The sequence below is a fragment of the Ceratotherium simum genome, chromosome 24, assembly GCF_057802395.1.
Source record: "Ceratotherium simum simum isolate JZ-2026a chromosome 24, ASM5780239v1, whole genome shotgun sequence".
NCBI classification, from domain to species: domain Eukaryota; kingdom Metazoa; phylum Chordata; class Mammalia; order Perissodactyla; family Rhinocerotidae; genus Ceratotherium; species Ceratotherium simum.
In genome coordinates this window covers 29,344,774-29,371,362 of record NC_141923.1, presented here as the reverse complement: position 1 = coordinate 29,371,362, position 26,589 = coordinate 29,344,774, and the positions used below count along the sequence as shown (strand labels likewise).

The following is a 26,589-nucleotide window of genomic DNA, read 5'->3' as shown; positions in this document are numbered from 1 at the left end:
TGGACTGTGCGCACTTAACCGCTACCCCACCAGGCCGGCCCCTCTCTATATAATTTTTAATTTTATTGTTTTATTCTTGAGCTATTTGAGAGCTAGCTACAGACACCTTGACACTTCATAAATACTTCAGCATTATTTCTTAAGAAAAAAGATATTCTTGGGGCTGGCCCGAGGGCTAATCAGGGCTAATCTTCCTCACACACACACATGCACACACACACACACACAAAGTACAAAGACATTCTCCTACATATCTACAATACAATTAACACACTCAAATTTAACATAATATGGTTATCTGATATACCATCCATATTCAAATTTCTTTAAACAGAAGTTTTGAATTTTAGTGTAGTTAAGTTTAGCAGTATTTTCTTTTTTTGTTAATACCACCGCATCATTTTAATTTGTGTTATGATAATGTCAAAGCTGTAGTATCTTAGAAATAAATACTAAATTACTAAGTGTGACTTGGGCTGGCTGAATTGTTTTCTTCCCCCTCGTCTCCCTCATGGGAACATCAGAATATTATTACTGGTTACATAATAGAAAAAATTCAAGTGGAGAAAGTGAAGGTGTGTTTTCCTCAACTCACTGGTTTCCTGATTTGATGTTTTAAGTTTTCTGACAACGTTGTTAAGTGATGCATTTTTAAATGTTACCATTTGTCATTTGAAAATCCTTGGAAAACCACTTTCCTTGAAAAACCAAAGCATCTTTAATTATTTGTTGACTATTCTGGCACTATATGATAAAAGAACTTGCATAATGAGCTAACAACCCAGTTGATGCATATAATTATTTTAGAATTGGAAAGGAAAAAACATGGAAGATTTTAGTCTCATATTAGTAATTAAAACTTGCATCACAATTATAAAAACAGAAGACAGATCTTTTTGTATGTGTATGGAAACCATTATGGCTAGTAGTATAAGAAATATAGAGTGAATTGGTAATATAGAATGGAAACAGCAGATCCAAGCAACAGAGAATTGTTGGAATAAAGAAAAGTTGTTTGGATGGGATGGGGAAGCCACAGGGAATTATACTGGAGCCATTGATTTCAGTTGGGTTATTAATGACTTAGATAAGTGCTGTGCTTATAGACCTTACAGTGTGACCCCGAATGAGACATCCACCCTGTGCAGTGGATTATTTTTAGAAATAGTTGAGCCTGCTAAATAGGTTTCTTTTGAGGAATAGTTTTAAACATTAAAAAAAAAAAAAAGGTAACTTTGTGGCGCTTGGAGCTATATCTTGTGAAAATGAATCTGTGTCTAATTTCCCAGTCAACTAAGAAAAGCCAGCATGAAGAAGGAAATGCATTGCTGTGAAGATGCCTGAAGAAAAAGAGCTTGTTTGGGCATCTCTGTTGTGAAGGTTTAGGAAATCACTGAAGCACTATACACAGTCTTTAGTGGCTTACAGTCCAGCATAGTTTTCTTTTTCAGTTCATAGACCCTTTGTAGAAATGAATACATTGTAACTAATGTAAAGCATGTAAGCAATGACTTTAACTCCCTGTTTCATGGTGCCACAACATGTCTACTGGGAGGTTAGTGTAATTGTTGGCATCACTGTGGACCTTTTGTGAGGAGTTTTTTTGTTTTTTTTGGGGGGAGGAAGATGGGTCCTGAACTAACATCTGTTGCCAATTTTCCTCTTTTTGCTCAAGGAAGATTGGCCCTGAGCTAACATCTGTGCCAGTCTTCCTCTATTTTGTATGTGGGTCACCGCCACGGCATGGCTTGATGAGCGGTGTGTAGGTCCGTACCCGGGATCCAAACCCATGAACCCTGGGCCGCCAAAGCGGAGCACACGAACTTAACCACTACACCACCAGGCCAGCCCCTGTGAGGTTTGTTTTTAAGAAGAAATTCTTAAGAGGTCAGATCCAAGGAATTATATCTTATCTGTAATTGATAGGTTGAAAAACTTAAGTTTGTCTGGTTTAAAGAAAGCTTTGGGAGGGTGTGTTATGCTATTGTAGTGAGCAACTTGTGGGAATTGCTTTTTCAAAATATAGCTTCAGAAGTACCTCTGTTTGAGGAAACTAAAGCTAGTGGAGAGAAGTGATGACCTGAATATGATATAAGGGAAAGAACAATAACTGGCGATAAGTAGGAAGGAGCCAGATGATAAATAGCTAACAGGTAAGGACAATATAGTAATAAAGAGTTTGGGTTCTGGAGTCACACAGCTTTGTTTATGAATCTCAATCTACCACTGAGGCAAATTACTTAACTTTCTAAGCCCTGGATTCTTCTTTTGTGAATTGGAGATGATAACCTTAGAACAGTGATTCTCAAACTTTTTGGTGTCAGGATTTCTTTACAGTCTTAAAAATTGATGGTGACCCCAAAGAGCTGTTGTTATGTGGGTTATATCTATCTATATTTTCAGAAATTAAAACTAAGAAAACTTAAAAGTATTTATTTTGGGGGCTGGTCTGGTGGCGCAGCGGTTAAGTTTGTGCATTCTGCTTTGGCAGCCAGTGGTTCACTGGTTCGGATTCTTGGCGTGGACCCACTCACTGCTCATCAAGCCATGCTGAGGCGGTGTCCCACATAGAAGAACTAGAAGGACCTACAACTAGGATATCCAACTATGTATAGGGGCCTTTAGGGAGAAAAAGGAAAAAAAGAGGAAAATTGGCAACAGATGTTAGCTCAGGGCCAGTCTTCCTCAGAAAAAAAAAAACCTTTAAAAGAATATTTATTTTTAAGATTGGAGTAAACCCATTACATGTTAACATAAATAGCATATTTTTAGAAGAATAACTATTTTCTAAACAAAAAAATACTGAGAAGAGTGGCATTTTTTACATTTTTTCAAATTTCTTTAATGTCTGTCTTGATAAAAGACAGCTAGATTTTCATATCTGCTTCTGCTTTCAATATGTTATGATATCTTATGTTAGGTAGGCTGTAGAAAACTTCACTGTTCACTTATGAGAGAATGAGTGAAAAAGGCATCTTAGTATTGTACATATAGTTTTAAATTCATGGACCCCCAAAAGGGTCTTTGCAATCCCCAGGATCCTCAGGAGTTTCCTGATCAAACTTTGAGATGTGTTACCTTAGAGTCTTATTTTGATGATTTGATACAATATTATTTATAAAACCTGAGCATAGTGTTGGCACTTACTAAGTGCTTAAAAACTATTAACTGTTGTTATCATCATGGGCAGCATATAGGAAATAAGCACAGTAGGCAAGTGATCATATTTATTTATTTATTTTTTTTGAAGGTTTCTAAAGGACTTTTTTTTTTTTTTTGATTTTTTGTTTATTGCAGTAACATTGGTTTACAATATATTCTTAAAAATATCACTTTGCCAACATGGTAGAAGATGAATTGGTAATAGAAGGAATAAAGGTGATTCTGAGTGTACACCTTAAATTTACACAATGTTAGATGTCAGATATATTTCAATTAAAAAAAAGAATGACTCTTAGGTTTCTGTCTTGGGTAAATATAGGAAGAAGAGCACCTTTGAGAAGAAAGATTGGGGAGTTCGGTTGTAGTGTATCTGTAGGCTATCTAGGTAGATATACCCAGGAGATAGTTGAATGTATGGATCTAGTGTGCAGGAAGTAGAATTTTGGACATCATTGGCTTATAGGTTCTAGTTAAAGCCGTGGGTGAGAAGGAGATCACCCAGGGAGGATGTGTAATGTTAAAACAGAACCCTGGTATGATAGATAGCCTCTAAGATGGTCCCCTATGATCCCTGCTACTGGTATTTATGCCCTTGTGTGATCTTCTCTTAAGTGTGGGCTGGACCTAGTGTTTGCAAAAACGATGTAATGCTACTTCTGAGATAAAGTTACAGAAAGACGGTGACTTCTGTCTTGTCCCTCATTCCTCATTCCACAGGAAGCAAGCTGCCATGTTGTGAATACGGAGAGAAAAACTGGCTTGGGAATTATAAGATCCTGATTATTGGAAACAGACCTTTTGTTCTACTTACTAACTTGACAAGTTTCCTCTCTCCGAGCCTCGTTGTCCTTGTCTGTAAAATGGAGGCAATAATACCTATCTTCTTTGGTTGTTGAGAGGATTAAATTGGATGATGATTATAAAATGCCTAGCATGAATCTTCCTGACCTTGGATTTGGCAGTGGATGCTTACATATGACACCAAAAACACAAGCAACAAAAGAAAAAAATAGATAAATTGGACTTCATTAAAGTTAAAAACATTTGTACACCAAAGGATATTATCAAGAAAGTAAGGGGCCAGCCTGGTGGCGCAAGCGGTTAAGTGCGCATGCACCGCTGCAGTGGCCCGGGGTTTGCCGGTTCGGATCCCAGGCGCGCACCGATGCACCGCTTGGCAGGCCATGCTGTGGCGGCGTCCCATATAAAGTGGAGGAAGATGGTTGTGGATGTTAGCCCAGGGCCAGTCTTCCTCAGCAAAAAGAGGGAGATTGGCAGATGTTAGCTCAGGGCTGATCTTCCTCACACACACACAAAAAAAGTGAAAAGAACCCACAGAATGGAGAAAACTTTTGCAAATCATATATCTGATAAGAGTCTAGTATCCAGAATAAAGAACTCTTACAACTTAACAACGAAAAGACAAACAACCCAATTGAAAAATGGGCAAGGGACTTGAATGGACATTTCTCCAAAGAAGATATATAAATGGGCAATAAGCACATAAAAAAATGCTGATCATTATTAGTCCTTAGGGAAATGCAAATCAAAACCACAGTGAGATAACATTTCACATCCAATAAGATGACTATAATAATAATAATTTTTTAAAAAAGAACAGAAAGTAACAAGTGTTGGCAAGGACAGAGTGAAATTGGAACCCTCATACATTGCTGGTGGGAATGTAAAATGATGCAGCCACTGTGGGAAAGTTTGGTGGTTCCTCAAAAAGTTAAGCATAGAATTACCATATGACCCAACAGTTCCACTACTAGGTAGATACTCAAAAGAATTGAAGACAAGTACTAAACAAATACTTGTACATGAATGTTCATATCAGCACTATTCATGTTAGCCTAGCCAAAAGGTGGAAACAACCCAAATGTCCATTAATGGATGGATGAGTGGATAAACAAAATATGGTATATTGGGGCTGGCCCGGTGGCATAGTGGTTAAGCGTGCGTGCTCTGCTTCAGAGGCCCGGGGTTCACGGGTTTGGATCCCAGGTGTTGACCTACACACCACTTGTCAAGCCATGCTGTGGCAGTGTCCCACACACAAAATAGAGGAAGATTGGCACAGATGTTAGCTCAGGGCCAATCTTCCTCACCAAAAAAAAAAAAAAAACCCCACAAAAAAAAAACCACACCAAAATATAGTATATACATACAATGGAATATTATTCAGCCATAAAAATGAAGTACTGATGCATGCTGCAATGTGAGTGAATCTTAAGAAATTTGTACTAAATAAAGGAAGCCAGACACAAAGGTCACATGTATGATTCCCTTTATATGAAACATCCTGGGTAGGTAAATACATAGAGACAGAAAAAAGGTTGGTGGTTGCCAATTGGGAGAGAGGGTGGGAGAGAGGGGGAAATAAGGAATGACTGCTTAATGGGTACAGGATTTTCTTTTGGGGTGGTGAAAATGTTTTGGAACTTGATATAAGTGGTGGTTGCACAACATTGTGAATATACTAAATGCCATTTAATTGTACACTTAAAAAATTCACTTGAAAAATGTGAATTTTTACGTCAATAAAAAAATGCATAATATGGTGTTTGACACCTAATAAGCTATCAATAAATTTTAGATTTTATTATTGCCTAGTGTCACCTTTATCAGTAATTTAGCTGTGTGACCTTGAGCATCAGTTTTCTCAGTTGAAAAATGAAGTTGTTGGACTACAAGACCTCTAAGATCCTTACAGGATTAAAATTCTATTATTTTAAGACAGTATTTAATTCATCGTGTAGGGAAAACCTACTCTTACTCCTCCTGTGTCTTTCTCCTTTCCTCTCACACTACTATCACACTAACAATTTTGACACCAGATGTGTGGGTTTTTTCCCCCACACCAAGCAATTCTGCAACACCAGATTTGCTGGTGATGAACCCTCAGGTTAAGGGCTCAGTCCCACAGGACTCTTCCCCACCCCCCACTTCAGATGTCAGTCGCAAGTCCAGGTTGTCACTGGTGCTTCTGACCAATTGGCTATAAGTTGGATATTTCCACGACCTCGTTCTCAGGTTTGATTAACCTGCTAGAGCAGCTCGTAGAACTCAGGGGGAAAAAACGTTTACTTACTGTTTACCAGTGTATTATAAAAGGATATGATAGAGGATCCAGATGAACATCCAGATGGAACAGATGTGTAGGGCAGGGTATGTGGGAAGGGGCACACCACTCTCCCAGCACCTCCACATATTCAGCAACCTGGAAGCTCCGTGAACCACGTACTTTTGGGATTTTTATGGAGGTTTCATTACATAGGCATGATTGATCATTAACTCCATTTCCAGCCCCTCTCCCTTTTCTGGAGAATGGGGCGTGGGGCTGAAAATTTCAAGCTTCTAATCATGGTTTGGGCTTTCTGGTGAACAGCCCCCATCCAGGAGCCTACCAAGAATCACCTCATTAGAACAGAAGATGCTGCCATCACCCAGGAAATTCCAAGGGATTTAGGATATCTGTGTCAGGAACTGGGGTCAATAAATGTTGGGACAAAAGATGCTCCTAGAGCTCTTATCACTTAGGAAATTGCAAGGGTTTTAGGAGTTCTGTATCAGGAACTGGGGGCAGAGACCAATATATATTTTTTCTATCTCACATTCATACAGCAAATGTTTATTGTGTACCTTCAGGGTACTGTGCTGAGTACCAAGGACTTAGCAGTAAGTAAGACAGAGATGGTTCCTGCTGTCATACAGCTAACATTCTAGAAGATAAGGCATTACACAAATAATTATTTGCTGATAAATTGTTTTAAGTACACTGTGAGTTAGGGGTTAAGAGGGCAGAGATAGTTCTGAAAAAAAGATATTTAAGTGTGAAGAATGAGTAGGAGTTAACTAAGTGAGGGGAAGGGAAATGAGCTTTCTGGAGGGAGTAGCAAAGTCTGGTAGTGGGAAGGAGCATAGTGCCTTTGAAGAACTGAAAGAAGGCTAATATGACTGGAACTCAGGCAGTGCCTGCTGAGATAGACAAAGACTGGATCATGTAAGATGTCTTGGTTGTATTAAGGATTTTGGACATTATCCTAAGAGTTTTGGGAAGTCATCGAAGGGCTTAAGCAAGCAGTAGTCAGTTTCTGGCCATGTAGAGAATGGTTTGGAGAGGGGTAAGAGAGGAATTAGGAAGACCAAGTAGGAGGTCATCGCAATAGCCAAGACTGTGGTGCCTAGAACTAGGGTACTGGTAGTGGACAGGGAGAGAAGTCACCGAATTCGAGAGAGATTTAGGACATCGGTTGGCTGTGGGAGATGAGAGAGAGGAGAGGGAAGTGTCAGGGATGACTCCTAGATTTCTCCCTTGAGCATGTAGGTCAGTGGCATACAAAGAACAATGGAAGGACTTCTGTTTTGGGCTGAGATGGAATATTAGGGAGCAGATTCACCTTCCCACCTGAAACAATTTTTTTAAATGACAAAATATATGAAGCAGTAGTTTTTAGGACACTGGATATCAGGCAACAAAGGACAGTGATCCCTGAGAGATAGAAGTAAATGAGATGGGCCCTCTGATTGTCCCAGCTTACTGCTTTGAGAGAGTTTCCAAACTGCAGTTCAGGGAGGGGGAACCCAGGCAGAGACCTGCAGACTCCCTGAGTTGAAGAAACAGAACTAAGAGTCTGGAGAGACCAAGGCAGCTGGAATTCACAGGACAGAATACCAGAGAGGAGAGGGCTGGACAGAGAGAGAAGCCTGGAGATCTGCAGAGGGTCCTCCTAGAGTTTTCAGCTGAGTACTGATCAGCACATTCATGTGAGGAAACTACTTGAGGCTGAAGAGAGAACTATCTGAAAGGATTAAAGGAAACAGTGGTTGGCACCACTGGGCCATTAATATGCTTACTCCCACCAGCCAGACTGGGAAAATCTCATGATTCACAGGACTCAGAAGGGTTTTGCCTCGGTAGTGGTGAATACATTTGTCAAAACTTACCAGACTGTACACTTCAAATATGTGCAGTTCATCATATGTGAATTATACCTCACTAAAGCTTTTTTAAAAAGAACAATGGAGGAGGAACCGATTTGTAAGGAAAGATTATGAGTTTGGTTTTTGACATGGGGTTTGGTTTTAGATGTTAGTTGAAGACATTGTTTAGGCAGTTGAATGTATGGATGAGTGAGGTAGTTTTAATGCAGTGGTAGAGGCAGTTTGAAATGGAGTGAGGAATGAGTGGAAGGTGGGAAATGTAGATACTACTTTCAGAGTTTGGCTGTGAAGAGTGAGGGAGGGTGGTAGCTAGAGGGAGAAGTGGAGTCAAAGTTTGTTTGCTTTAGGACAATAGACTTATATATGTTTAAATTCTGGTGACAGAGATGGAAGACACAGGGTGAAAAAGGATGAAGTATAAGTGAAGTTTCTGAGAGGCCTTGAAGGGTTAGGGTTTAGAGCACAGGTGCATTGGCCTTAGACTGGAAGAAAGAGAGCTACTCTATCGTAACAAGAGGAACAAGAGAATAGATGAAGATGCAGGTTTGTGAGTTGGTAGGAAGATGAAAGAGTACCTATACAGTAGTCCCCCCTTATCCATGGGGGATACATTCCAAGACCCCCAATAGATGCCTGAAACTGCAGATAGTACTGAACCCTATACAGTCATGTGCCACATAACAACTTTTCAGTCAACCACCTACCGCATATAGGACAGTGGTCCCATAAGATTAGTACCATATAGGAAATTGCCTAGGACACATTTCTGAGAATGTATCCCCATTGATAAGTTCTGTGTGACTGTACATATTATGTTTTTCCTATACATACGTACTTATGATAAAGTTTAACTTATAACTTAAGCGCAGTAAGAGATTAACAACAATGATTAATAATAAAATAGAACAATTATAATAATATATTGTAATAAATTGCCAGCATCACTACTCCTGCACTTTGGGGCCATTATTAAGTAAAATTGGGGTTATTTGAACACAACCACTGTGATACCACAGCAGTCGATCTGATAACCAAGAAGGGTAAGTGACTAGACAGAGGTGGGGGGGTGGGTAACGTATACAGCGTGGATACATTGGACAAAGGGATGCTTCGTGTGTTCCAGGTGGGATGGAGCAGGACAATGCGAGACTTCGTCATATTACTCAGAATGGCACACAATTTAAAACTTAGGAATTGTTTATTTCTAGAATTTTCCATTTAATATTTTTGGACCATGATTGACTGTGGGTAACTAAAACCATAGAAAGTGAAACCGCGGATAAGGGAGGACCACTGTATGTTGGATCACAGACTGTTTCCTTTTCTGTATCTCTCCAGTTTAAATTACATGAATGTATATCAGGAAATGAAAAAGTAATTAAATGTGCTTTTAATGTAGAATGGCAACTAAAAATTTCAACATGATTTAGGAATTAAGTTTTTTATTCTTTTTTTGTGTGAGGAAGATCAGCCCTCAGCTAACATCTGCCAATCCTCCTCTTTTTGCTGAGGAAGACTGGCCCTGGGCTAACATCCATGACAATCTTCCTCCACTTTATATGGGACACTGCCACAGTATGGCTTGACAAGCAGTGCGTTGGTGCGCGCCTGGGATCTGAACTGGCGAACCCCGGGCCGCCGCAGCGGAATGCGCGCACTTAACCGCTTGCGCCACTGGGCTGGCCCCGTAAGTTTTTTATTCTTAAGTACTCTGGTCTCTTGTTTGCCTATCCAGGCCATCCTGCAACAAATAACCAGCCCAAATCTCATACCCCATTGTCCGGTGTGCTTTGTTAAATACCACATTTGTGCTTTTCCTGAGTTTCAGCAATCTTGAGTATATTCCTAGCGTCAGCTTAGAATTCCTAAGTGCAGGAGTGCTTCTAATTGGGATTTGAAGTATAACTGAGAATAAAATTTATATTTATAAAGTGACTTTTTAAAGAGTAAAGCGAGTTTTCTGGCCTTAAGGATCTCAGTCAGTTTGGGGTTTCTTCCTCTTTTCAAAATAACGTCTAATGTGGGAGAAAACAGCTTCTAAAATGTAAAAGCCCTGCTGAGTTTTCTTTAGAATAAAAATGGTCTTATAGCATTGTAGAGATTAGAAATGGTGTTTGTAAAGTGCTCAGCATAGGTCTAAGTAAAGCAAGTAAATTGCAGTGTTAGTGATGCAGCTATCTACATGTTTTATGTCAGAGACTAGAAGAAAAGGAGATATTGCTTATCTAACTGAAAAGAATTGTTAAAGTCATAGAATCTTTTTTGTAATATGTATTTTTAAAAGTTAAATATGAGCTTTATTTTTTTGCCATTATAAAACAATATATGTTTGTTGTAGAAAATATAAAGAAAGCAAAAATCACCCAAAATGACAGGATCCCAAAATAGTGGTCACTTTTAACATTTTGGTGAATGCTCCTCCAAATCCTCCAAACATTTCTTTCTAAGAGATATTATGCACTCACGCATACATACATACACACATACATGTATATATACATATATATATAAATTTTACGTACATGGCATCATGCCATTACTGTTCTGCAGCCTGTTTTTTTGACTTAGTGCATTGTGAACATCTTTCAATACCCATGAAAACATAGCAAAATCATCAGTTTTATGACTGTGCAGAATACCATTATATGATTATTTATGATGTATTTCATTAATTCTCTCTTAATGGCCATTTAGGTTGTTTGCAGTGTTTTGCTAAAGTAAATCACACTGTGATGAGCATCCTATGCTCTAGATCAAAGTGAATGGTACATTTAAAATTTTTTATACATATTGCCAAAGTGACCTCCAGGAAGACCTGTCCAAATTATATTTCTAAGAACAGTAAATGAAAGTACATGTATTCCTACATCTTAGCCAACCCTACATATTGTTAAACTTTTTAATACTTGCCCATTTTATAGGTGAAAAATTGTGTTGCAGTATTTTTTTTTTTTTTTGGAGGAAGATTGGCCCTGAGCTAACTGTTGCCAATCTTCCTCCTTTTTCCTTTTTTTTTTTTTTCCTCCCCAAAGCCCCAGTAGATAGTTGTATATCATAGTTGTACATCCTTCTAGTTGCTCTATGTGGGACACCGCCTCAGCATGACTTGATGAGCGGTGCATAGGTCCATGCCCGGGATCCAAACCGGCGAACCCTGGGCTGCTGAAACGGAGCGTGCGAACTTAACCACTACGCCACTGGGCTGGCCCCTGTGTTTCCGTATTTTTTGTATGCGTTTCTTTAATTGCTAATAAAATTATGTTTACTGGCCACTTGTTTTTCCTCCTTTTATGAATTTCCTAGTAAAATCTTTGTCTACTTTTCTATTAGTTCATCTTCCAGTATTTAAAGGTGAGGAAACAGGTCTAAAGAAATGAAGTGACTTTCCCAGGGTCACCCAATAATTTAGTGGTAGAATCGGTAATCATAGCGTGTTAGAGCTGAAAGGGAATCTTTAGAGATCATCAAGTCCCAACCCTCTAATGTTACAGATGCAGAAACAGAGGCCTAAAGATATTAGGTGACTTCCTAAGGACAGCTACACAGCTCATTAGTGACAGAACCAGGAATCTGAATCATATCTCATGAAGAGGGAAAGGCAAGTAACCTTTTTGAGCCTGCTATGTTTCTTACATGTGTTTTCTCATTTAATTCTCACTACTATTCTACGATTCCTATTTGAACAGATGAGGTAACTGAGGTTCAGAGATCTTCATTGATTTTCCCACACCTAGTTACTTGCGAAACTGGGACTAGAATCCAGGTCTTCTGATTCTTAATCCAGCAGTATCATTGCCTCTAAGAATAATAACAGTAGATTTCTTTCTTGGCTTCACTCAAATACTCATTTGATAAAATATGATTTGCCTCTTGGGAACTTATAAATAAAACTCTGCCTCTATTTAACAGTTCTTGTTTGATACTGGACAGCAATCTGATGCTTATAAGCCTAAGGAACTTTTCATTATAAGCAAAAGCAGATCAAACACCATGTCTTATGCTCATGGGTGAATAGAACTGAGATCCGTGAGGCAGACAGGACCTAAGTTTTTTATGGTGGCGATGTCTGGGTTGAAGCTCTCAGTATTTCCTTAGAACTATTTTTATTCCATAGAGAATAAAATCTTAATAGATAAAATGAAAATGACATTTGGGTTCTCTGAAGTGTAAAATAGACCTCAAATCATCAAGGAGTCAAATAGGAACAAAATCGAAACCATGTCAGTTGCATCCTCCATAATTCTAAAAAAGCCTGTTAACCTTCATTTCTTGACAGGGCTCAGAATTTCCAAATCATATTAGAGCTAATTTGCTTGAAGCTTCATCCTATAGAGAAACACAAAGATTAGTATCGACTTGTCTGTAACTTTGTTAACACTCTTAGTTTGGTTCAGTTACATAGAAGTTAGTGGGTAAAATCTGTGTTCTGCATTTCTGCTTTCCAGAGAGATCTTGTAAGTGTTTGGGTTAATGTCTTTTAAACCTGCTAGTGGGGGCCGGCCCCATGGCGTAGCAGTTAAGTGCACGCACTCTGCTGCTGGCGTCCCGGGTTCAGATCCCGGGCGTGCACCGATGCACCGCTTGTCAGGCCATGCTGTGACGGCATCCCGTATAAAAAGTGGAGGAAGATGGGCACAAATGTTAGCCCAGGGCCAGTCTTCCTCAGCAAAAAGAGGAGGATTGGCAGATGCTAGCTCAGGGCTGATCTTCCTCACAAAAAAAAAAAAAAACCTGCTAGTTTCATCTAAATAAGCTGAGGAAAATGGAAGAGTGCAGCATTTGATAGAATCTTCCTTGTTTTCCTTCACAGAGGATTTTATAGCCTTACAGAATAGAGGGGCCGATAATTAACTCACATTCTAGTCTTCAGTAGTGGCGATCTGTTAACCCTTATTATTTAAAAAATAGACATTATTTCTTATGTTTGGTATTTTTCTTATTTACTTTGTTGAAACAAGAGTTGCACATTAATTAGCACTTAGAGATTCTGGTAGAGTCTGGGGTTTTTGTTTTGTTTTGCCTTTTTGTTTTTTCCTCCCCTCCTGTAGCCTTTGTAACTGGAAGAATGTAAAAAACACGAGTTGGGTAGCTGAGGGCAATGGTATAGCTAAAGCCATACCACATTTAAGCTTATGTGGAGATGGTTACATCAGAGTATGGACCATTAACTCAGTCCACTATTGAAAAACAAGTATCACCAGAAGTAATTCTTATTCTAGTATCAAACATAACAGTCCCTTAAAATCTCCTTTGGAATGTTCAAAAGAGATCAAATGAAACCTTCAGAATGGTTATTTATTGGGGAAGAAGAAACCCCCAATTTCATTCACCCATTGTAGCTCCACTTTCTCATTTTAATGCTCAGTCCACAGTGGCGACGGTAAAAGATGTCCTGCACCTACAGAGATGGCAGTGGGAGAGGAGACATCACCTCTTCACTTATTGCTTGTTGCAATTTGGCCTGTTTACAGACAGAATTGCTCTGTGGGTGCTTCTAGTGGAGAGTGAAGGAAATCAAGGTAACAGCAAGAAATCAGCATTTACACATGACCCGTGAATTGGCTAATTTTTAACACGCAGTTAGTTAAGAAATGATTACAACCTGAGGAGTCATGACCTCAACTTTTCATCAGCTCCATTGGACTGTGCCTCAGTTTGGAAATGAAGGAGGTATGTGGGAAGTTTTAATTGTACCTGTGTGATTTATCCCTAGTCAGCTCTTTAATTTCTTCTGGCTGTCTGAGGTTTCCGACATGCTGTAAATTTCCCCAACTTTTTCATTATCTGCAATTTCTTTATGACTCGTGAATCGGAGTGGAGAGAGAGTGTGGATTTACAGCGGAGATAAACATGTCCATAAAGTCTGTATCTCTGTCAGTAATTGTACTGCTGTCAGTGACTGTCCTGTTTTACAGGCCTCTCTTGGGAAAGGAACAGTCTTCACTACCAGCAGCACTGAAGTGCTTGCTTTGATTTGCATTAACTTGCTGGGAGATTAGGAATGGTAGGATAGGAATTGATACTAGACCTTGGCCTCTCTTGTTTGTTGGTTGGTTGGATTGTTTAAGGTAAAATGATTTTGTGTTGGATAACTGTGTTGAAAATACAGCGTGGACAATGTTCGTTTCTTGAGTGAAAATGCAACTTATATTGATGTGGTAGTTGTGAAAAATCCTGTCTAACTTAATTTTATACAATGCCTTCAAGATGACTTCCCCTTTCTCTCACTGTTGATAATTAAACTTGGGTCTTTTTTCGTCTTTCCATTTTCCTTTTCTTAGAATTAAAACACCAGATTTCTCCTTCAGAACATTCATTCCTCTTCAAGAGTGGGGCCAGCTATACTTTTGATGACAACTACATCTGCCATATCTTAATTCTCCACTATTTTTTTTTATTTATTTGTTTTTATTTTTTCCCCCAAAGCCCCAGTAGATAGTTGTATGTCATAGCTGCACATCCTTCTAGTTGCTATATGTGGGACTCAGCCTCAGCATGGCTGGAGAAGCGGTGCGTCGTTGCGTGCCCGGGATCCAAACCCGGGCCGCCAACAGCGGAGCGTGCGCACCCAACCGCCAAGCCACGGGGCCGGCCCTAATTCTCCACTATTAATGGCTCTTTCCTCACTGCCTGAAGTGGTGTGCCCTCAACCATTTGCCGTGAGAAAGGGAGTCTTAAAACAGAAATTCTTAATATTCCTGTCTTTAAAGACCCTTCAGGATTTTTCTAATGTTTTCTTTCCTTATAGCAATTGTGAAAGAAACTGAAGTTAAGAGAAGCTCTTTTAAAATAGATGGAAAAACAAACACACATACTTTCCTTCTAGTACATTTGATATTCGAGCAGATACCTCAAGAATCAAAACTGTCCTTGCATCAAAACCCTGAACCTTCTGCCAGATAGTTTAAAAGAGTAGTAGGTAGCAGTACAGTTTAACAAAGAGAGGATAAGATGCATGATAAATCTCAACCTTTAGTCAGCCCCCAAGTCCAAATAATATGGAGAGTTATTGAGTTGATTTCTCCATACCTTTAACTTCTCTTCCTTCTTCTGCTTGCATTCTTTTTGCCATCTTTCTACCAGTAGATGGGAGAGGGAAGATTAAAGGAGATGTTATGATATAAAATTGTTTGGCTTCTTTCCAGAAGCTGTGGTAAAAAGTGTGGTTAGAGAAAAATATAGCTAAAATGAAATTTGAAATTGTCTGTGGTTTTAATTCTTTATCTCTCCTATTGCCATAATAGGGTTTCTTCTTACTCAACAAGGGATAAATTACTTTCTTTGGGTAAGAGGAATAAGCTACTCGGGCCCCTTTACTTGTCAGTCAGTCGTTGCCCTCCTTTAGAACCGGGACACTTTTTCACTCATTTTTTCCTTCCCCATCATGCCAAGCAGTGTTCTTCATGGAGTAGGCTTGTGAGAATTCTAGAGCAGAAAAAACTTCTAATATATGGCTTACTAGGTCCAGCTTAACAAACATATGCAATAACCTAAAAACAACCAACCAAACGAAACTTCAAGTTTTCCTCCTAACTTGGTGGTGTAACTTCCTATTTTGTTTTATGTACTTAAAAAATTGTTTTCTTTAGTGAATGCCGTATTGGAACTGCTTGACATCCATTTTGATGTAGACCTTTATTTTTTCTTTTGTCTTCTATCCATTTTATATGATCTGGTTGTAAACACAGTAAGTTTGGACTAAGTCAGTGAGCTTCACCTGTATGCCTGCTTAATTAGTCAAAAGAAGAGTGAGATGTCTAGCTAGGTCTGACTATAGAAATAAGCTTTCTGATTGCTCAGGTTGAAAGGCTTGTTATTACTAAGAATGTTTCCTCACAAAAAATAGTTTATAGATGGAGACAGTATAGCATTCTGGCTTTGCAGGGAAAGCATTTTTCTCCTGGTTGGAGGGAAAAGAGTTTATGGTTGTCTGCTTCTGTTTCTGCTGCTGTCAGCTGTCAAGTTCAGTAAAAACAAGCGTTTAATTAGCCAACAGTCACACAGTGTTGGAGGATAATGGTATTAACAAAGAAAAAAGCAACACAGCAGAAGGTTATTTGAATACTAATTGTGTAACTGCTAGTCTCTGAAATGGCTACACAGCAGGGATTGATAACTTTGTATTAAAGGTTTCATAAATATAGGTGCTGGAGAAAGATTCAGTAACATGTCTCCAGATTGGAAAAGGGCAGGCAGTTTCTTCCTTGCTTTCCTTAATCAGGCTGAGACTGGAATCCAAGAGTAGCCAGGCTTGAAACTAAAGCGAGGGCTATCTTTAACTACTTGTAGAAGGGATCATTCTTGGGTGAAAATCCTCATGTGGTATTTTACTTTTTAAGATCTCGAACTTCCTGGGAGCTGTAGGTTAAAAATAACTTATTTCAAATTATCAAGTAAATGAATATCAATGCCACGAATAGGTCAGGAGAGAAGCCACTCTTCACTAACTCAAGAAGAAATTTCATTGTCTTCTTTTCCTCCAGTAGTTCATTATTAAAAATTTTTAAGCACCCAGTGAGCCTCCCTTCATACACACATGTGTGTGTGTGTGTATGTGTTGGTGTGTTCTGTTTTTTTCTCCTTAAACTATTTGGGCACTTTACCCCTAAATACTTTAGAACTTCAATACTTATCTCCTAAGAATAAGCACAATTTCCTACAAAATAATAATACTCTTCTTACATCCAAGAAAAATGAACAATAATTGGAAAATATCCAACATCATTCCATGTTCAAAATTCCTCAATTGTCACTAAAAATCTTGTGTAACTTTTTTTTTAACCAAGATCCAGTCAAGGTTCAGGCATTGTAAATGTCAATACATTCTTGATAGGAGAACATTTAGTACTAAATTCTGCACATTAGCTCTTTTAATAAATATTTACCAGTTTTTCTTATGGTAAACATACATTTACTCAAAGGACTATCATTTTCCTCGACAATGTTGAGTTTCAAGTTCTCCCTCTACAACAAGCCTACTTTATCAAGCTTCTTTAATCTGTTTCTGGAATTCTCCCCTTCCCTAGCCAAATTAGCTGTAGAATTGATCTTTTATCCAATAGCTACTCCACTCTTCAGTCAGAGTAATATGTTTGAAATGCAAATTGACATGTGACCTCATTCATTTCTTAAAACCCATCAATGGCTTCCCATTGCTTTTAGGATAAAAGCAAAAACCTTAACTTGGCCTTGTATCTCTGCATGATCTGGCCTTTCTCACACCATGCTCATCTTACACCATGCTTCCCTCTCTGAGCATGGGTTTTACAAGTTCCTAAAGAGGAAAAAGTGTGGTAAAGAATTCGGGGAACAGCTCTTGGAAGAGGTGAAATTTGAAGTGACTTAATGGCTAATATTCGCGTATGGGAGGAAGGAAGACACTTCAGACTGGAAAGAAATTTTTGAGTATGGATCAGTTAGACTGTAAGAAAGTGTGGTTGGAAAAGTGAGGAGGAACTAGATTATGGAAAGCCTGAAGGACCAGGCTGAGGAATCGTTTTCAAAAGTCTGACAGCAACTCCCAGAGAGAATTGAATGATGTGGTGATGGATCTGAGAGACTAGCTAGGAAGCTGTTGCAGTCCCAGAGTGCAATAACTGCTTGTACTAGAAAGGACAGTGTGAATGCCAAGGAGAGGATAGTTGAGAGAGGTTTGGGGGAAAAAGACATAAAATTGTAACAGACCGGACAGAAACAACAGTCAAAATGATTTAAAGATTTTAAGCCCCTGTGACTAGGAAAATACAATTTAGGGTGGAAGTGGGGTATACATTATAAAACTTCAGTTTTGTTTGCTAAAGTCTTAAGACATCATTGAAATGAATAATTTAAAGTACTAGCAGGGTTATAGGCTAAAAAGTTGTGGATATCAGGTCTATTAGTTAGGATGAGGTTCAACTACATATAAGAAATCCAGGGGCCGGCCCGGTGGCGCAGTGGTTAAGTTTGTGTGCTCCGCTTTAGTGGCCTCGGGTTCACAGGTTCGGATCTTGGGCGCAGACCTACTCCTCGGTCATCAAGCCATGCTGAGGCAGCGTCCCACATAGAAAAACTAGAAGGTCCTACAACTAGGATATACAGCTATGTACAGGGTCTCTGGGGAGAAAAAAGAAAAAAAAAAAAAAAAAAGAAATCCAAAATAGTTGTGGCTTACACAAAGTAGAGTTTCTTTTTCCCCACAAAAAGGAAGGCTGGAGGTAGACAGGCCCAGGCTGGTAGGGCAGCTCCACAGTGTCATCAGTGACTAAGGCTTCTTTCCACTCCACTTTCTTAGTGCATGGCTTCCATCTAAAAGGATACCTCATGGCCCAAGATGACTGCTAGAGCTCTAGCCATCAAGCCTGAGTTGTAGGCAAGAAGAAAATGGGAGGGGAGAAGGGCAAAAAGGGCCTCACACACAGCTGATTCCTTTCCCTTTAAGCAGTCTTCCTGGAAGTCCCACAGAACTTAGTCACCTAGACCGACATAGCTGCAGAAGAATGTATTCTTTTATTCTGGGCTGTAATTTTGCTTGCTAAAAATTGGGATACCCTTAAAAAGGAGGAAGGGGAGAATGGGTATTGGGATAAGCCACCCTCATTCTGTGCCATAGGGAACAAGAGACCTGTGCAAGAGCCATGATTGGTCAGTAGAAGTAGAGGAATGTGAGGTGATGGTTATGTTGAGAAAGCTCAGAATTAGTGATTTTAGTGGTGTATATATGGATATTAATCTGTGAATTGGACTTCATTCTTATAATTTGTTGATTATCTTGTGTGAATTATAAACAAAGGTTAGAGATTTATTCTGTTTTCCTTACCGTATTGTATTTTTGGTACTCCATAAATGAGTGTGAATGTAAGTCATTTAAAGAGATCTTAAAGACTCTTTTCTTTTGGCTCTTTTTCAAAGGAAGTAAACATTAGAACATCTCAACTCTTTAATCTTTAGGGGGCAAACCACTCAAGAAATGGCCAGCTTTTAAAATTCACTATTTTTAATGGTCAGCTTATGAATATTTTTATCTACTCAACAGATTCTAAGTAGAACCTGCTATAGATATCTCTAGTTATGGAGAAGAGAAACACTTGGTTCTCTGATTTCTGTATATTTACCAAAACAGATTCTGAGATACAAAAGAAAAAAAAGATTGTTAAAGTAAAACTTTGTTTTATGCAGTTAGCCTGGACTAGTGAATCTAAGGGCTGGTTTTTATTTTCACTGTCTCTCACATAGCCTTGGTTATAATAGGCTATTAGTATTGTTGAATTTCTGAAGCCTATGTGATGTAGGCTCTGGTGATATTTAGAAGGCAGTGTATACTGTTTAGCATAATAAAATTTGCTTTGTAGCTTGTAAAAAAAACTATATCTTTTACTAATATATCACATAATGTATTTAATATTAACATAATTAATATTAATCTAATTATATATTGTGTAATTAATATAATAAGACATTTTTGTATTGGTTTTGTTTAAAAAAATCTAACTCCTGGGGCCGGCCCGGTGGTGCAAGTGGTTGAGTGCGCGCACTCCACTGCGGCAGCCCGGGGTTCGCCAGTTTGGATCCCGGGCGTGCACCGAGGCACCGCTTGTCAGGCCGTGCTGTGGCGGCGTCCCATATAAAGTGGAGGAAGATGGGCCCGGATGTTAGCCCAGGGCCAGTCTTCCTCAGCAAAAAAAGGAAGATTGGCAGATGTTAGCTCAGGGCTGATCTTCCTCACACACACACACACAAATCTAACTCCTAAGAATACTTTTCAGCAAAATACATGATAATACGTAGATTCCTTTAGAAGCATTTTTTGAAAACTTAGCCCAAAATGCCAAATAACTCTGTTAGGTTTATGCTCCTTAAAATGGTAAAAATCAGCAGTTTACTCTTAATATTTCAAGATGACTCCTTACTTTCCTCATAGCAGTTTGAGTACTGCAGAATGTGCATGATTTTGCCCTACTTTTGGTGACTGGATTCTCATCCTCTAATAGGATCAATATTAAGCCAGCCTTCTTTACCTCCTCAATCCATATTAAACCTGTCTTGGAAAGAGTCTGTTTATTGGATAATATAGCTACACTGAGGCTCTATGACAATATCTTTTGCTGCCTCATTAACTCTGGAGCATTAGAACAAGATAAAAATGCACTAAAGCCTCTTATCTGATGTCTGGTGTAACCTGCTGAAAGCAGGAGTGCCATTAGTTTATGTTAGAAATCAAATGGCCCTCTCCAGTGCAGGAAGTACTGATTAAACCTGAAGTCTCCCTGGAGGACTCTACAGCTGTCACAGGGGTGGTGGCTGTCCCTCACCAAAAGGGAAATCTGGGCCAGAGGTCCCAGTGGGGCAGTGCTTTAAGAACTCGCACGTGGCTGCCCCAGCTGTTCTGCTTTGCCTAATGAATTGTTTTACAAGAAGAGGCTGGGTATTGTCATCACAAGCTGCCTTCCTTAGGGACTGGAGCAGGCCAAATAATAAGTAATGTTAGTGGTGGTAATTGAAATGTGATGGCTCCCCTGGGATCTTTACAGCCCTGGAGCTGGTCGGCACTTGTGGATTGTCTTGTCCTACCAAGGCCCCATTTGAAACTTGCCTTATTTTTTTTTTCCAGTTTCATAATACTGTTATGTGAATTTTTTTGTCTTGTCTCCGTTATAGAAATGCATTGACAGAGCAGTCTTAAGAACATTATAGTGACTTTAAGTACAAAAGGGACAGCTTTGACTTTTTCATTTTAAATTATCAACATTGCAACAGGAAAGAAGGGCCACCATGTTGTCTTAGTATCTTGGGAAATCACTGCAGAGATCTCTCTCTAGGCTTCTAAAGGAACATTTCAGACTTATACAAGTAGTATAAGCTCTTAATTAAAAAAATTTTTAAATAGTATGGAAGGATACATAGTGAAAAGTAAAAAACCTTACCTGCTAAACTGACCAGAGGTAACCACTGCCAACAGTTTCTCCACCAACACTCCAGACATTATCTATGCATATAAAACGTTTTTTTATATACATTACCACATACAGATGAGATTATAATATACATACTGTTTTGTGACTTGTTTTTTCACCCCACAATGTATCTTGGACTCTTTCCACAGCAATATAGATGGATCTGCCTCATTGTTTCCCAACCGCTGCATAGAATTCATTGTATGGATGTACCAACTCTAGACTCTTAGTAGATAGTTTGACTTGGGCCTTATGAGTGAATACTTATTATACCAACTGGTTGCGCTCATTGATTTGTGTTCTGTGATTCAACCTATGTTTTACATGAAGTGATTTTCCTTTCTTCAGGAATGCTGCCTTTAGTTCCAGGACTGTTTTAAAATAGGAAATACTGGAGGTGAAACTTTTTTAGGGGGATAATGTGAGTCTTCTCATGGACCATCAGCTAGACATATGTGTAGTGATATGCACCCTGCTGTGTGTTTTAAATTCTTTGCTTAGTTATATGAGAATTCTGTCCCAGATAGGTGGGGAAAACAAATAGCCTTTAACAGATGTTAAAGGCATTGACTGGAAGCTTCCTCTAAAGTTGAATGAATGTTTTCTCCCCTAATTTTCTACTTCAGAAGTTCCAAGAATCAAGTTATGAATGCATTAATGGACTTGGGAAATGATTTGTCAGCACGTGGAAATGAGGACTTAGGTTTCTTGTGTAACAGCTTGGCTAACAAAGCAAGTTTATACCTCATGAACTTTAGGGGCCTTGGTGGGAGTGGCAGTGTGATGAATGAAGTAACGCAATTTTCCAGGAGCATTTCAGATCAGTGATGGGAGAAATCAGTTGTCTTCTCAGGCAAACAGAAACCTAATTTCAGTTGCATCTGTCTTCAATGGGAGAATCTATGCAAATTGAATGGTAGAAATTTTCACTTCCATCAGAAATAGGAACATTGTATGTCTCTTTTAACTCAAAGCCCTATAAACTCATTCTCTCAACACTTCAAAATTCTGATTTGCCCAAACATTATTGGAGAGATGTCATACTAATAAATCATGAAACGCTAACTAGTTTTGTTTCAGGTTTCTTATACAGTGTTTTTCCTCTCCTTGATGTTAGTCATTTGAATTGATGTGCAATGCTTAACTTAACAATTGGAGGCTATTATTAATAACAATTAGTATTTATACTTGATTTACTTCTTGTCTAAGCCTTCAGTAGATTCTTAGTGGACATAAGTATACATAAAATTTTGGGGCTCTTGTGGGCTATTGGTGGTCCTCTAAACCTGCGCTGTTCAAAACAGTAGCCACTAGCCACATGTGGCTACCTAAAGTTAAATTAATTAAAATTAAAAATTTAACCCCTCAGTCACACTAGCAAATGCTCAGTAGCCACATGTGGCTAGTGGCTACCATATTGGACAGCACATATATAAGACATTTCCATTGTATGGCACTACTCTAAACTAAAGGTTCGCAAACCATGGCCCACAGCCTGTTTTTGTGTTCCCTGTGAGCTAAGAATGGTTTTTACATTTTTAAAGAGTTGTAAAAATAAAACAAAAAACAGAAGAGTATGAGACGGAGAATGAATGTGGCCTGCAAAGCCTAACATTACTCTCTGGCCCTTTACAGGAAAAATTTGCTGACCCTTGGACCTAGGCCTACTTCTCTTGATGACATTTTAGCTTTCTGATCAAGTTAAGTTAGAGGTTTCCCTAAGCCCTCAAAAGATGTGAATCTATTAAGCAAATTAGGCAAATTTAGGAGCAAAGTTTCTTATTATGGATTGAGTCCAGAGCTTATACAAATCGGTTCCCTGGAGTTAGCACAAGTGGGATGAGCTTTGAAATAGGAAAATTCTTTGTAGTATGAATGATCAACTTGCAACAGCTTTGAGAATAATAGCTACAGCATAACAGAACATCATTCTGATTTTGTACACTATTTTGTGTCTTTTAAGTACTATATTCTCACATTTTACTCTGAAAGAAGTAGAATGAATACATTTCAGCAGATGCGCTTGACCTTTCAACAAAGGATTTATCATGAAGATTTTTAGCTGTTCAAATTATTTTTAACTGTCAAATTATTTCAATCAATCTCTCCTAGGAAGATTGAAGCAAAAAGATTCTTCTGCTAGTATTCTCAACATCTGAGAGATGATCTTCCCTTGCCAAATGTAGCTCTAACAATTTCTCATTAAATGTAAGGCTTATGAAGTCTGTCTATAAAATGAGCATCTAGCACTTCTGTGGTAAATTAGAGAATCAACTTGTTGCTCTCAAGATAGGATCTTGATGGATTCATGAGGGAACTTTGTGAATTCCCAAGTCTCTGATAACCCATAGGATATCATTTTTGCTCTAAAATGCTGTAAGGTACAGTTGAAAAAAATTGTTATCCCTTTGGACTTTTGATGTAAATTATTCCATAAAGTAATTCTCCCACTAAAATAAATGTTATACTACAATATATTGAATTATTAGTAGAAGCATTAACTAAACTTGCCTGAATCTTCAGACTCAAGGTAGTGATGCCAGCTTATTGTGGACTGTGTGGTTGAGATCATGAAATGCACTAAACTGCATAAAAAGTCACATTTCAACATTAGCCTTGGAGAAAGAGACAAGTGGTAGAGGAGATAAAGGGAGATAATGTGAAACAGTATTTTGAGAGGGAACCTTCATGAAATGATAGCTTCTTTCTAAAGAACACTGTGAGTGGCAGCTGTGTTTTGTTTTTATTCCTTGGTACAAAATCAGTGCAAATTTTATTACTTAAGCTCTGTTCTTTGATCATAACTGGTTATGGTGTCAATTAGCAGTTTCCCATGTTAGAACTTTGACTAAATTTTTGAAGGCCCCCCCGAATTTCTTCTCCTAATTCTTTAGTATCATCCCCTTTGCCATTCTTTGTAACTCATCTCTGAGTCTTCTTCTCGCTCTCTCAGTTCTTCTATATCACTTTTATGTGTGCCCTCCAAACCTTTTTGTGTCGCCAGCATTAATGGTAGACTCCTCTTCATTGCCTGTGAAAATAATCTCCTTGAAGTCATACACTGCCCTCTTCCATTGGATCACCCAATCTCCAGTGAGAGATTCCATAATATTTCTTATATAATCAAGGATGTACCTCTTCTAAAGCTGGCTGTTATCAAGTTTGAGATCTTTGTCCATGGCATTTTATGATGCCAGTAAATGTATGTCAAAGTCATATACCTTGAGCTTGTGTTTTACACCCCAATTGAAAAGTCAGAAGCATTAAGGGGAAGGAATATCACCTGGAGATTTAGAGTTGCAAACTATAGCCTTTATGGATGGCTTGCACATTGTCCATGATGGGGAGAACTTGAAATTCAAGGTTTTGAGAAATTAGATATTTCTCCATTTCTGGCATAAAGTACTTATAAAACCAGTCCAAAAAAAAAAAAAATGCCCTATAGCCGAGGTTTTTTTATTGGCCTATCAGGATTTGGAAAAGAATTCTTTTTATGTCCTGAGGTTCTCAGATTAATAGAGCAAACTTAATTTTTTCATGAAGTTTGCGCATTACTACAAAGTAGGTAAGTCAGTCTGACCTTAAACTCCATAAGCTCTATAAGGGTATCTGGACATCTGGGGTTTTCACCACTAAATTCCCAGCGCTTACTATAATTGGTACATGATAAATATCTATTGTTTAATAGGTGCTTACCTTTCCTCTTTCGTGATTTATATTTATAAAGGCATTTTCTTTTAGTATAAGTCAGTTTTATCTATGTTAAATAATTATTTCTTATACCTTATAATCCTTCCTTTTTATGAACTCTTTACATTTCCTCCCAAATCACATTGTGGTTATGAGTCTCATGTTTCCTGTATCGTTCTCACTGCCTTTTCAGCTTTCATTACAGTATTTTTTTTCTCTTTACTGATGAATGTTTTTGATAAAAGTTGGCACACTTGCTAAAACATTCCCACACACTGCTGGATATGTGATGGAACTATTCATGTCAGGGATCTGAGCCAACCCCAAGAAAAGTATCTCATCCATCCTTTATTCCAAATTTGTAGTCTTCTCTGGTTTCCATAGTGTTATTTTTCTATGTTTAAGAGTACCACTAGGGAATATCACAGCCACAGTGGAATGCAGGTGGTAAGTGGACTGCTAGGCTCACTAACTAGCTGAATGACTTGCTCCTTCAGTGTGTTGTTCAGGTTAGTTCCTTAGCAAAATTGTACGTAAACTCCTGTGTTGAATTGACTTTCATACTTTCATAGTTGAAATCCCACAGATATTAAATATTTGAATTCAGACACTTGTAACAATTATGATTTGTTCAGAATAACTTTTTTTCCTCCTTAAGTATAAAGTAGAAAACTTCAGTTCTTGTGTAATGGAACTATTCAGCATTGTATACAATGCTGCAGTCTAATTTTCTCAGAATATTTTGTGATAGTATTAGAAGAAGAAGAAATGTTTTTTGGCATAAATGAGATCTAATAATTATTTTCCTTAAATTAATAATTCTGTCCTTAGAGATTACATTGCATTTTGTTTTTATTATTTACCACCAGTGTGTGAAATAAATGTATACCCACATGGGCTTTTACCACCTACATTTGCTTTGGTGTTAGGTGGGTGCAAGAGGAGATCCCAGTTGGCATGATTAACCTCATAAGGACTGTGGATCCTTCCATCTGTAGGAACTACCCGTGTACTTTATTTAGGTCAAGAATGAAGCTGAGAAAAGATCAGCAACAAGACAAGAATGCCCATTCTTGCCACTTTTATTCAACATAGTATCAAAAATCGTAGCCACAGCAATTAGGCAAGAAAAAGAAATAAAAGGCATCCAGATTGGAAAGGAAGAAGTAAAACTGTCACTGTTTGCAGATGACATTATACTATGTATAGAAAACCCTAAAGACACCACCAAAAACCCATTAGAACTAATAAATATTCAGTAAACTTGCAGGATACAAAATTAATATACAGAAATCTGCTGCATTTATATACAGTAATAAACTATCAGAAAGAGAAATTAAGAAAACAATTCCATTTACAGTTGCATCAAAAAGAATACCTAGGAATAAACTTAACCAAGGATATGAAAGACCTGTACTCTGAAAACGATAAAACTATAAGATGAAAGAAATTGAGAATGACACAAATAAATGGAAAGATAAACTGTGCTCACGGATTGGAAGAATTAATGTTGGTAAAATGTCCATACTACCCAAAGCAATCTACAGATTCAGTGCAATCCCTATCAAAATGCCAGTGGCATTTTTCACAGCGCTAGAGCAAATAATCCTAAAAATTTTTGTGAAACCATGAAAGACCCCAAATAGCCAAAGCAATCTTGAGAAAGAAAAGCAAAGCTGAAGGTCATGCTCCCCATTTTCAAACTGTACTAAAAGCTATAGCAATCAAAACAGAAGGGTACTAGCACAAAAACAGACACATAGATCAATGGAACAGAATAGAGAACCCAGAAATAAACACATGCTTATATGGTCAATTAAACTACAACAGAGGAGACAAGAATGTACAATGGGGAAAA

At 38.3% G+C, this 26,589-nt stretch overlaps 1 protein-coding gene across 6 annotated transcripts in view; it reads left to right on the top strand.

Annotated features, from left to right (window-relative positions):
* Positions 1-26,589, top strand: part of LIN52 (lin-52 DREAM MuvB core complex component) — a 111,305-nt gene that overhangs the window by 27,103 nt on the left and 57,613 nt on the right. For 2 of the 6 annotated variants that reach the window (XM_087448240.1, XM_087448241.1), the window contains exon 6: positions 3,880-9,152. The exons of 3 other annotated variants lie outside the window; for them this stretch is intronic. In XM_087448240.1, coding sequence (XP_087304366.1) covers positions 3,880-3,942 — 63 coding nt within the window. In that variant the 3' untranslated portion in view covers positions 3,943-9,152. Of the gene's footprint in view, positions 1-3,879; positions 9,153-11,600; positions 18,205-26,589 lie in introns of those variants that run through there. One more of the 6 variants, XM_087448239.1, reaches the window with a different exon arrangement.